This window comes from Mobula hypostoma, chromosome 19, assembly GCF_963921235.1.
Source record: "Mobula hypostoma chromosome 19, sMobHyp1.1, whole genome shotgun sequence".
In the NCBI taxonomy this organism is placed as follows: domain Eukaryota; kingdom Metazoa; phylum Chordata; class Chondrichthyes; order Myliobatiformes; family Myliobatidae; genus Mobula; species Mobula hypostoma.
Genome location: NC_086115.1, coordinates 24,237,661 through 24,250,503, shown reverse-complemented (window position 1 = coordinate 24,250,503; position 12,843 = coordinate 24,237,661). Strand labels below are relative to the sequence as shown.

Sequence of the window (12,843 nt, the reverse complement as noted above, 5' to 3'; positions counted from 1 at the left end):
AGTGTTCTGTGCATTCTTTCATTTTTTTAAAACCTTCCAGTATGAAAGACCACTAAGTTTTAGCTGAAACCAGAGTAAAAGCCTGGCTTTGTTCCATCTGGTTTTTGTGGGCAAGCTGCCATTAATCTGTACACAAGATGTGCACTCCCATGTCGACATGGTGGGCATTTGACGTGTAGCTCATATGCCGAGTACTGTTAAGCTTTGAAGTAAATGCAATCCTTAACATTTAAGTAAACATTTTATGGTTTTGTGGAACAAAATCTTCTAAGTGACTGTGCTAGTAAAAATAATCATGCAAGTCTGAACATGGAGTGTGTTCAAGAATGTCTGTCTGCAGACTTCTAACCAAGTTGTTTGCTGGAGTATGAAATGCAGTTCTGTGAATTATTTTGGTATGCTGTAGCTTTTAGAATGGAAGCAGATGGGCATATATCAGGACTGAAACAAATCGCCAATTGTCTGTACTTTGCTTTAGAAATTAAGTCTGCTCTTGTGCTTCAAAGTGGTGCATTTATACTTTGAAGTGTTGTCTAGAGGCTGAGTGTGAGAGAGTTTATCTGCGGGAATAATGTATAAAATTTAGAAAGACTATAAAAAAGGAGTCTTCTCTGTGAATGCTGGCTTAAAAATTAACTCTTGTTAGTTTAAATATGGTAAATTATCTGATTCCTGGGTTTGGTTGACTTTGGTTAATAAATTTATAATGAGAGGGTTCTGCTTGAATCCCAACACCATCAGCTCGTGAGTACTTTTATTGTGCATTTTTCAATAAAATGATAAAACTTGGGTGTACATTTCTTTTAATGCTTGTTAGTTACTCACATGGAGGTAAACTCATTAAGGCTTTTCTAATTGGATTGGGTGGCAGTGGGTGAGCAGTATTGGAGCATGACATAGGGAGCTTGTGTTCAGAGCAGAATTTGTCATGGGGTAGTTTAGGGTGGCAAGAGGAATATCTCGTTGTTCAAATTGATTTACTTGGGAGTTGTTCTCAAGTCAGAGCATGCCTTGTAATACCTGTATTAAAGTCTGTATTAAAGCTGTACTGAAATGTGTTGTATAAATTCATGGTAGAAAATCAAGCTGCTAAAATACAAGCAACACACATCAAAGTTGCTGGTGAACGCAGCAGGCCAAGCAGCATCTATAGGAAGAGGTGCAGTCGATGTTTCAGGCTGAGAGTCTCGGCCTGAAACGTCGACTGCACCTCTTCCTAGAGATGGTGCTTGGCCTGCTGCGTTCACCAGCAACTTTGATGTGTGTTGCTTGAATTTCCAGCATCTGCAGAATTCCTGTTGTTTGCTAAAATACAAGTTTTTTTTTGACATGGTTAAAAAACTGATGAAGCACTGTACTGGGTTTGTTTGAATGTTGTGATGTTTCCTGTCCTTTGGGGTGGTGGGGGGGGACTAATGCTGTAACTATGATTTAAATGTAATTGCTCTCCTGCTCAGTTAATTTGACAACTTTTTATACTTACGGATTCGTAGTTCACTTCCAGCTGACTGTTCAAACGTTTTGAATTGTACTTGAGCAGCTAGACACCAAGCATGAATTCTCACTTTCCCTTTTGGCCCAGGGTATTTTGTTAAAGAGGACGTACTACAGTGAACCAGTCCATGCAGTCTTTATGCTTCATTCAACCATTCTCCCATCCTTTAATCTAAATCTGTAAGCATAGGCCTTTAATCCTTTCTCTTCCATATGCTTTCCCTTGTTTCCTCCAATATGCATCTTTCACATAATTAGGTCTGTGCTGGTGAGTTCTACATTCCGACCACTATTTTACTCAATTTTCTTAAATCCTATTGTATTTTGTGGTGACGGTCTTATTTCAAGATTATCAATGCTCGTTGTAAATGGAAACATTCTTTTCATATCCCCTTTATCAAGAACATTTTTAAAATCTATCGGTTTCAATTCCTCAGAAAACTACCCACAATTCATCCTTCTTAATACGTGTATCCTCACCCTTTGTAGTAAGTATCCGATTTGTAATTTTATCTGTATCTTGCCTCTGTATTCCTTTTTCTTGATATGCTGTTATGAGTTTGAGGAGATTTGGTATGTCATCAAATATTCTAGCAAATTTTCACAGATGTATGGTGGAGAGCATTCTGACTGGTATGAAGGCTGTGATGTGCAGGATCGAAAGAAGTTGCAGAGGGTTGTAGACTCAGCCAGCCCCATTTTGGAACAATCCTCTCCACTATCAAGGACCTCTTCCAAAGACAGTGCCTTGCGGAACTTCTCTCCAGCTGTTAGCAGACTCTTGAGCAGACCTGCTGAGATGGATATGGATTCTTGAGTTCAATCTACCTTGCACTTTATTGTTGACCTGCACTGGCTTTCTCTGTAGCTGTTACATTTTCTTCTGTATTGTAATTGTTCTATCTCGTGCTGCACTGTGTAATGACTTGATCTGTGTGAACAATATGCAATACAAGCTTTTCACTGTTTCTTTGTGCATGTAACAATAACATTCCAATACCATAATTAAGAACCATCAGGGACATGCCCTCTTCTCATTATAGTCATTGAGGAAGAGATACAGGAGCCTGAAGATTCATGTTCAAGGATCTAAAAATAGATTCTTCCCTCTATTCAGATTTCTGACTGGTTAGTGAACTTAGGAACATTACCTCATTATTCCTCTTTCACACTTTTTAATAACTGAGTTTTATGTCTTGCACTGTACTCCTGATTCAGATTCTAACAAACATAATATTCTCATGTGTGGCATGATCAAGGTTCTCTACTTCTCATTTCAACCCTTACTAGAAATAAACCTTGATACCTTTTGTTATGGCTTTGCTAATCTCTTGTGCAACTTTCAATGACGTACTCTGAAATTCTTTGTTCCTTTACCCCACCAGAAATGTAACTTGCAAGAAATAAATGACTTCCCTATTTTTCCTACTAATCCTTGCATTTATTTGTGTTGAACTACAATTGCAATTTTGGAAGTTTATTAGTGTTGTATTTGTTGCAGTTATGCCTACTACTTCCCATTCCAGCCACCACCCCGCCACCCCTGTCAAGCAGAAGACAAAAGTCTGAGCTCCTTGCTTGGGCAGGAATTGACTCCCGCCAAAACCAACCTTTCAAAGCACTCCATCAAAGCATTTGTGAGTGCTATTGGATGATGGTGGTTGAGGCAGGTTCGATGTTGTTGTTTAAAGTTAAATTGGACAGCTATATGGACAGGAAAGGAATAGGGGGTTATGCCTGAGTGCAGGTCAGTGGGACTAGGTGAGAGTAAGAGTTCGGCATGGACTAGAAGGGCTGAGATGGCCTGTTTCCGTGTTGTAGTTGTTATATGGTCATTAAGGCAGCTTACCCAGTGCCCAAGAAAAGCTGGGTGAACTGCCTTAATGACTATCGTTAAGACTGCTGCCTCAGCAAGAAACTTGGAGCCACTGCAGTTTGCCTATTGCCACAGTAGGTCTACAGTGGATGTGATCTTACTGGCACGCCACATGACCTGGGATCATCTGGACAATACTAATACTTGCATCAAGCTGCTATTCATCGGTTACAAATAAGCGTTTAGCACAATCATTCCTACAGTCTGATCAAAAAGCTCCAAAACCTGGGCCTCTGTACCTCCCTCTGCAAGTGGATCCTCAATTTCCTCACTGGAAGACCACAGTCTGAGCGGATCAGAAATAAAATCTTCACCCCACTGATAATCAACAGTGGTGCGCCTCAAGGTAACCCACTGCTCTACTCTTTCTACACCCATGACTGTGTGGCGTGTGATGACACAACTATTAACAGAATTTCAAAGGGTGATGAGAAGGCATACAGGAGCAGGATAGATCAGTTAGTTGGAGTGATGTGGCGTGTGAAATTCTGTCAATAGTTGTGTCACCAGAGGGTGATGAGAAGGCATACAGGAGCAGGATAGATCAGTTAGTTGGAGTGATGTGGCGTGTGGTGACACACTATTGACAGAATTTCAGAGGGTGATGAGAAGGCATACAGGAGCAGGATAGATCAGTTAGTTGGAGTGATGTGGCGTGTGAAATTCTGTCAATAGTTGTGTCACCAGAGGGTGATGAGAAGGCATACAGGAGCAGGATAGATCAGTTAGTTGGAGTGGTGTGGCGTGTGATGACACAACTATTGACAGAATTTCAGAGGGTGATGAGAAGGCATACAGGAGCAGGATAGATCAGTTAGTTGGAGTGATTGGCGTGTGGTGACACAACTATTGACAGAATTTCAGAGGGTGATGAGAAGGCATACAGGAGCAGGATAGATCAGTTAGTTGGAGTGGTGTGGCGTGTGGTGACACAACTATTGACAGAATTTCAGAGGGTGATGAGAAGGCATACAGGAGCAGGATAGATCAGTTAGTTGGAGTGGTGTGGCGTGTGGTGACACAACTATTGACAGAATTTCAGAGGGTGATGAGAAGGCATACAGGAGCAGGATAGATCAGTTAGTTGGAGTGGTGTGGCGTGTGATGACACAACTATTGACAGAATTTCAGAGGGTGATGAGAAGGCATACAGGAGCAGGATAGATCAGTTAGTTGGAGTGGTGTGGCGTGTGGTGACACAACTATTGACAGAATTTCAGAGGGTGATGAGAAGGCATACAGGAGCAGGATAGATCAGTTAGTTGGAGTGGTGTGGCGTGTGATGACACAACTATTGACAGAATTTCAGAGGGTGATGAGAAGGCATACAGGAGCAGGATAGATCAGTTAGTTGGAGTGATGTGGCGTGTGGTGACACAACTATTGACAGAATTTCAGATGGTGATGAGAAGGCATACAGGAGCAGGATAGATCGTTGGAGTGATTGGAGTGTGGTGACACAACTATTGACAGAATTTCAGAGGGTGATGAGAAGGCATACAGGAGCAGGATAGATCAGTTAGTTGGAGTGATTGGCGTGTGGTGACACAACTATTGACAGAATTTCAGAGGGTGATGAGAAGGCATACAGGAGCAGGATAGATCAGTTAGTTGGAGTGATTGGCGTGTGGTGACACAACTATTGACAGAATTTCAGAGGGTGATGAGAAGGCATACAGGAGCAGGATAGATCAGTTAGTTGGAGTGGTGTGGCGTGTGGTGACACAACTATTGACAGAATTTCAGCGGGTGATGAGAAGGCATACAGGAGCAGGATAGATCAGTTAGTTGGAGTGATGTGGCGTGTGTGTGACACAACTATTGACAGAATTTCAGATGGTGATGAGAAGGCATACAGGAGCAGGATAGATCGTTGGAGTGATTGGAGTGTGGTGACACAACTATTGACAGAATTTCAGAGGGTGATGAGAAGGCATACAGGAGCAGGATAGATCAGTTAGTTGGAGTGGTGTGGCGTGTGATGACACAACTATTGACAGAATTTCAGAGGGTGATGAGAAGGCATACAGGAGCAGGATAGATCAGTTAGTTGGAGTGGTGTGGCGTGTGATGACACAACTATTGACAGAATTTCAGAGGGTGATGAGAAGGCATACAGGAGCAGGATAGATCAGTTAGTTGGAGTGATGTGGCAGCAACAATTTTGCACTCAACATCAATAAGACCAAATAGATTGTGAACTTCAGAAATGGTAAGATGAGGGCACACACATCAGTCCTCTTCGAGGGATCAGAAGTGGAAAGGGTGAACAATTTCAAGTTCCTGGGTATCAACATCTCTGAGAATCTAACCTGGTCCCAACATATTGATGCTGTAAAAGGTGGCCCCCTCGGCACCTATATTTCAATGGATATTTGAGCAGAGGTTGGGTATGTCACCAAGCACGCTCAAGTTTCTGTAGATGTACTGTGCAGAGCATTCTATCTGGCTGCATCACCTTCTGGTGTGGGGAGGGGGGGCACTGCATAGGATTGAAATAAGCTGTAGAAAGTTGTGAACTCAGTCAGCTCCATGCAACACGCACAAAATGCTGGGGGAGCTCAGCAAGTTAGGCAGCATCTATGGAAAAGAGTAAACAGTCAATGTTTCCTGCTGAGACCCTTCAGTAGGACTGGAGAAAAGATGAGAAGTTAGGGGAAGGGAAGAATAAGTACAAGGTTGTAGGTGATGGGTGGAACTGGGAGACGGGGAGGGGTGAAGTAAAGGGCTGGGAAGTTGATATGTGAAAGAGATAAAGGGTTGGAGCGGGGTTGAATCTGATAGGAGAGGGTAGAAGACCATGGAAGAAAGGGAAGGAGGAGGAGCACTAGACGGAGGTGATGGGCTGGTAAGGAGATAAGGTGAGAGAGGAAAAGAATAGTGAAGGTGAGGGGCGGTGGAGACAGTTATTGGAAGTTCGAGAAATTGGTGTTCATGCCATCAGGCTGGAGGCCACCCAAACCGGAAGATGTTGCTCGTCCAGTCTGAGTTTGGCCTCATCATGGCAGTAGAGGAGCCCATGGGCTGACATGTTGGAATGGGAAGTAGAATTGAAGTGGGTGACCACTGGGAGATCCTGCTTTTTCTGGAGGACGGAGCATGGGCGCTCAGTGAAGCAGTCTCCCAATCTACGTTGGGTTTTGCTGATATACAGGAGGCCATACTGGAGCACCATTGTGTCGGCTCCATCATGGACACTAGCCTCCCCAGCATCCAGGACATCTTCAAGGAGTGATGCCTTCAAAAAAAAAAGTGGCATCCATCGTTAAGGACCCCATCACCCAGGACATCCCCTCTTCTCGTTGCTACCATCAAGAAGGAAGTACAGAAGCCTGAAGGCACACATTCAGATTCAGGAATAGCTTCTAAACCCCCCCCCCCCCCGGGCCATCAGATTTTTGAGTGGACATTGAACCCATGAACACTACCTCACTTTTTTCTCTTTTTGCACTATTAATTTAATTTTAAAAATGTATATATGCACTGTAATTCAGTTTTTATGTATTGCAGTGTACTGCTGATGCTTAACAATAAATTTCACGGCATATGCCAGTGGTATTAGACCTGATTCTGATCCTGAGATTCAGGACATCTTCCCTGTCATTACTAGTCTCTTGAACAGGCCTCTTGTATGCTAAAGATGGAATTTTAATCTCCCAGCCTACCTTATCGTGGCCCTTGCCCTTTATTTGTCTTCTTTCACTGAACTTTCTCCATACACTATATTTTGCATTCTGTTTCTTTTTACTATCTCATTGTACTTCTGATGATCATAGCATGATCTGTATGTACTCAATATACTTGTTATGAATCTCATCAATATTTATTTCACTTTTACCTTTTGTCATTGTTTCTCTCTGTGCCTTGTGGTGCATCGGGCGACAACTTTATTGATTCTTTAGCATTTGTTTTTTAACAAGGGTGAGTTGCTAGCTCGACACTCAACCTAACACCAATAGAAAGCATACAAGGAGCTGGCCGGATTCGAACCCAGGATCATTTACCTCAAAGTCTAGTGCAGATGCCACTACACCACCGGCGGGCTTGTTTACTTTTTAGTGGAGTATATATTTCCTGCATTTTTGATGTTTCCTTGCAATTTTTTCATTGGCCAATAGTTTTGTTCATCCTCCCAAATTTTATTTTCAGCCCCTCAAAATTGGTATTGATGTACGATATATTTCTAATAAATACCCAATAATAAATAAGTCTTTACGGGACCGTTCCAGCTAGTGTAGAGCAATGATGGCTAACCAATGATGGATTCAGTTTTCTGCACAGGAAGTTCTAAAATGCAGGACTGGATTTTGGGAGAATGACTTACAAGAGTCAGAAACTAGAGAAGTTTACAGCTGTCATTATTTGCAAAGCGGCAGAGTTGACTGAATAGATTGTCTTTCTGCTTAGAGGTAAATCGATACCTGTAGGGGGTGTAAAACTGTTCCTGTGTGATGATCAAAGATTCTACTGCTTCATGTTTATGAAAGGTTTGGGTTTGAACTTTACCTCTTAGATATGTACGTAAACATGAAAGTATGTTTAATGTGATGTGTAAATTGTAAAAGCATTTTTTTTTCTTAACAGTCTTGTGTTTGGAACCTTGTATCCTGCTTATTATTCGTACAAAGCTGTGAAAACCAAAAATGTGAAGGAATATGTAAGTACCTTTTCCACTTGATTATCATTGCTTTGCTGCAAAAATACATTGAAAATACTTTAGTGCTCCGTTTGTCTGTCACTCCTGCCCTCCTTTTTGTGGTATGTAGTTGAATTTGAGCGTGCAAACGTGGCATTGGGAATTTGTGCATGTTAAGGAGTTTTCAGAATGTTTCCATTGAACAGTTAGTTTTTAACATCAGCATTTTCCTCATGTCAACGTGTCAGATATTTCAGACCTGGCAAATTGGATTGAAATGTATGCTGTCAATGACGGTAAAGTGTCAGAGTCCCTCTCTGGCTCTTGGAATCATGAGCCAACAGCAGTAAGCACTTCCAAGCTAGTAAATAATGGTTTGCTATAAAAGTGGGTGAAAAGGGAATGTCACTATTGTTGTTGGACTGCTCTTTTACATCTGGGGTTAAACTTTTTATTTGAAATGAGTGTACTTGATCAGATGGAAAAGAAACTGCAGATGCCAGGAATGTAAAAGAAAAGGCCATACTAAGTGAATAGAATACGGAAGGAGCAGGGAAGTAAGATCCCTCTAAAGCAAATAGTTGCACTTTCTTCAGCCACTTTTCCATTGAAAAAACTAAATACAAAAATCTGTAAAGGATAACCAATAAAATAGGGAAACTTGTTCCATTAAAATGAACCTTGGTTCATTTTGATTACACTTAATGCAAAGTTATGTTAGATCATCAACCTGAAATGTATAGCTCTGTTTCTTTCTCCATAGATACTGGCTGAACTGCTGAGTATTTCTGCATTTTCTGTTTTAATTCAGCCCTTCCAGCAGATTCTCTGGCAAATAAGGTTGTAGTATGGCTATTCCAGAGCAGAGGTTACAGCATTGGTTGAGTATTCATGGAGTCCTATGAAGATAGCACAGTCTCTGCTTTCTCTGGGAAATCTTCCCATTGAAACTGCCAGTCTAACTTGGTGCAGTTGCAGGTGTCCAATTGGGACGGGTGTTGATAACAGACATTGAACTGAACTGAATATGAACTCTTTCATTTTGTGTTTTACATTCTGTGTTTTCACTTGTTCTTTCTTGTTGCCATTTGCACGATTTGCTTTTTGCGCGTGGGGGGGTGGTCTTGTTGCAATTTGTATGACTTTTTTTTAATATATATGTGTAGGGGAGTGGGTGATATTTTTCCTTGAACAGGGTCCATGGTTTTCTTTGTCTCCTGGTTGGCTGTAGGAAGATGAACCTCAGGATTATATACTATATACATAGCTGTACTATGCATCCTTTGAAATATATGAAAAGTTGATGGGGTGGAAGGCAAGAAGAGGATTTTTATTTGATTTAATTATCACTTTTTGTTTTAATTGTTTTTAACTTTTTAAACTTGATTTCAATTTTAACTTTTTAAACTTTTATTTCCATTTTTTAACTTCTAAAACATTTTTATTTCTTAAATGCTCCCAGTTGATTTTGACATTCACAAACCTTCAGTAACAGTAAATGCTTTGACAGCTGTTGAGCCTAGGGGTTGATTGTTGCCTGTTGCTAAAACCAATGAATTGCCTGGCCAGGGACATGCATTGGGAGAGTTACTGCATTGTGTTGCTCTGGGCTGTAGCAATGAGCTGGGAAGCCCAGTTGGCTTGTCTGGATTCAGGGGTCATATTCTGAAAATAAAAGATCAACCTTTCAGGGCAGAGATGAGAATAATTTGTTTTGCACAGGGGAGTGAGTGAACCCTGAGAATTCTCTAACCAAAGGTACTTTAAAGGCTCAGTCATTGAAGACATACCAAATGGAGATTGGTAGATTTTTGGATATCAAACATGTGGTGTCAGTGCAAGAAAATGATTAATCCTGGCCTTATTTAATAGCAGAGTGGGCATGAATGGCCAAATGGTTTCCTTCTGTTTCTGTTTCCTTCACGTTATATTCAGTTGGTCTGAGCTGGTGAACGCAGTATTAACACTTAGACATCCAGAAAGATAGTATCCCAAAATTCCAGTGATAAACTCCTGCATCCGTCGGTGTCAGTCATTTTAAAGGTGTTTTTGTTTGCTTTTTGATAATTCGCTTGCAATCATGCTGTGTGTGGGTGGTCCCTGCAAAATTATCAACATATAACCAGGGTTGTCTTAACAGTATAAACTGCCCAGAGAAAAACAGTGGTGCAATTGTTGAAGACTGCATCTTTTTGTTTGTCTAGCAACAGAAATAAAACGCAAATATAAAAAAAAACAGCAGCTTCTCATTAACAGAAATAATACCCTTGCAAGTCAAAACAGAAAAATTGCATCACTCAGATCTTTGAGACAGACCTATGGGATTGTCTTACACTTGGAATTAATTAAGATTTGGCTTTGAGTTCAACAGATGTTAGTTACTTATTCATGGCTGTTCCTTGGGATTGCCTGTGCTTTTGTGAAGAGGCACTGTTTTTAACCTTGGAGTTGATCCGATGAAGGCTAAAGTAAGTTTAATTTAGATTTTCCAACGTTGATTTTTGGCATTCTGCTAGGAACTTGTTCTTGTGAGCAGTGCCAAGACAGCCAAACTAAAAAGTTTGTTCAAGTTGCTACAATTTTCATTGTTATGCAAGTTGTTATACCACAGTGCTAAATGTGATTATGCCCTATAAGTAAGTTGTTCACCTGCAGCTATCCAGTAAATCCCCTTCACTTTCTGCGGCTCACCCATTTTTGTTTGACGGGTGGCAATTCACGATTTAAGGCCAAATCAGATTTTAGAGCAACACAAACCACACTAATGTTTGGAAAACTTTCAAATCTTGCTTGGTCTGTAGTTCTGATGCTGTTAATGGTAAGTAAACTCCCATAAATTTTAAGGTGTTCCGCAGAAGTTTTTTTTTCCCCAATATGTTCATTTAGCATAACATGGCTTCTATACACATTACATGTCACTGAATTGAATGGCATAGAAACAGGACACCTGGCCCAATTCATCCGTGATGTCTACCTGTGCTAATCCCACACCCATATCCCTGTACTCCTTTCCTACTCGTATCTATCCAACTGACATTTCAACACCATAACTGTATCTGTCTCTACCACAACCTCTGGCAGCTTATTCCATGGAACCACCATCCTCTGTGGAAAATTTTGCCCCTTAGATCTCCTTTGAAAATCTTGCCTCTTACTTTATACTCGTGTTCTCAAGTCATCCACCCTCGGAAAAAGGCTATCTACTTTATTGTCCCTCAAACCTTGAAGGTCACACCTCAGCCTCTTGTGAGAGTAAACCCAGAGAATAAATCCATCATATTCAATTTCTCCTTATAACCACATCCTTCCATTCCATGTAAAGTCCCAGTGAATCCTTTCTATTGCTACCTCATTCTTCCTGTAGTCTGGTGATTAGAACTGTACCTATATTTTGCACAGATGCAACATGACATCCTGTGTCTGTAAAGGAAAGCTTGCTGAAATACCAGTTTCAATTTCCTACCCACTTGTGTTCCCATTTTCAGGGAGCACGAATTGGCACCCCAATGACCCTCTGTATATTAGCCCTTCTGAGGCGATTGCCATGTACTCTACATCAGCGGTCCCCCACCACCGGGCTGTGAACCGGTACCGGGCTGCAGAGCATGCTCTACCGGGCCGCGAGGAAACGATATGATTTGGCGATAGGAGTCAGCTGCACTTTTCCTCATTCCCTGTCACGCCCACTGTTGAGCCATTATGCATGCAAGGTCATTACCCGCGCATCATCCATTTCAGCGCGGGAAGAAGATCAACTCCTCGAGCTTGCAAATGACGGCGGGCTGAAAAGTATGTTTGACATAACATCTCTGCCAGCATTATGGATCAAAGTCAAGGCTAAATATCCTGAGATAGCCACGAAAGCACTGAAAACGTTGCTTCCATTTCCAACTTATCTCTGCAATGAATGCAACGAAAACTAAATTGCAGAATAGACTGGACATTAGGAACCCCGTTCGAATATCGCTGTCTCTCGTCACCCCTCGATAAGACCGTCTTGTTGCAGGAAAACAATCCCAGGGCTTCCACAGCGATATTGGTGTGTTGCAATGATTTTATATGTTTATACGGGGAAAATATGTGCTGCGTGTTTAATATCCAAACGATACTTAAAATGTTATGATGCTATTGACTTGTATAACTATATAACAATTACAGCACGGAAACAGGCCATCTCTGCCCTTCTAGTCCGTGCCGAACACTTACTCTCACCAAGTCCCACTGACCTGCACTCGGCCCATAACCCTCCATTCCTTTCCTGTCCATATACCTATCCAATTTTTCTTTAAGTGATGTGACGACAAACCAAGTTATCAGAAGATTGATGCTGATGAGAGAGATAAGGGATACAAATGGAGAAACGTTCAAAATATTAATGAGAGAGGAGAGAGACAACGAAAAGAGACACCAGTCCGAGTATTGACAGACTGGTTGCTTTGAACCTGAACTGTTTGAAGTTTGATGGACAGGCGATATCCCAGCAGGGGGATAAAAGGAACAGGTTCGCTAAGGCAAGACACCACAAGATAACGAGACCCTGGAAGTGCGGTGTGTCCCCATAAGTCGGTGGGAGTTTGGAGGTCTGGTCGCGGGACCGACCATATACGCACAGGGTGAAAAGGTACGATTGGCGGGAACCTGGTGTGCATGTCCGCCCTTGCCTGGGTGCCGGGTTCACCGCGGAAAAACGGTCGTATCCGGAACGGAGGAGTCACAGTCGGTGACCACAGAAGACATAAACGGGTTCGCCTGAAAGCTAACTGCGAAGAACAAAGGTCTGTGTGAATCAGAATTTGCATTCTCTCTCTCTCTCCATTGGCACAACAGCGATTACTGC

The 12,843-nt window shown here is 41.8% G+C and overlaps 1 protein-coding gene across 1 annotated transcript in view; it reads left to right on the top strand.

Annotated features, from left to right (window-relative positions):
• Positions 1 to 12,843, top strand: part of reep3b (receptor accessory protein 3b) — a 70,975-nt gene that overhangs the window by 31,246 nt on the left and 26,886 nt on the right. Inside the window, exon 2 of the mRNA XM_063071548.1 lies at positions 7,955 to 8,027. Coding sequence (XP_062927618.1) covers positions 7,955 to 8,027 — 73 coding nt within the window. The remainder of the gene's footprint in view (positions 1 to 7,954; positions 8,028 to 12,843) is intronic.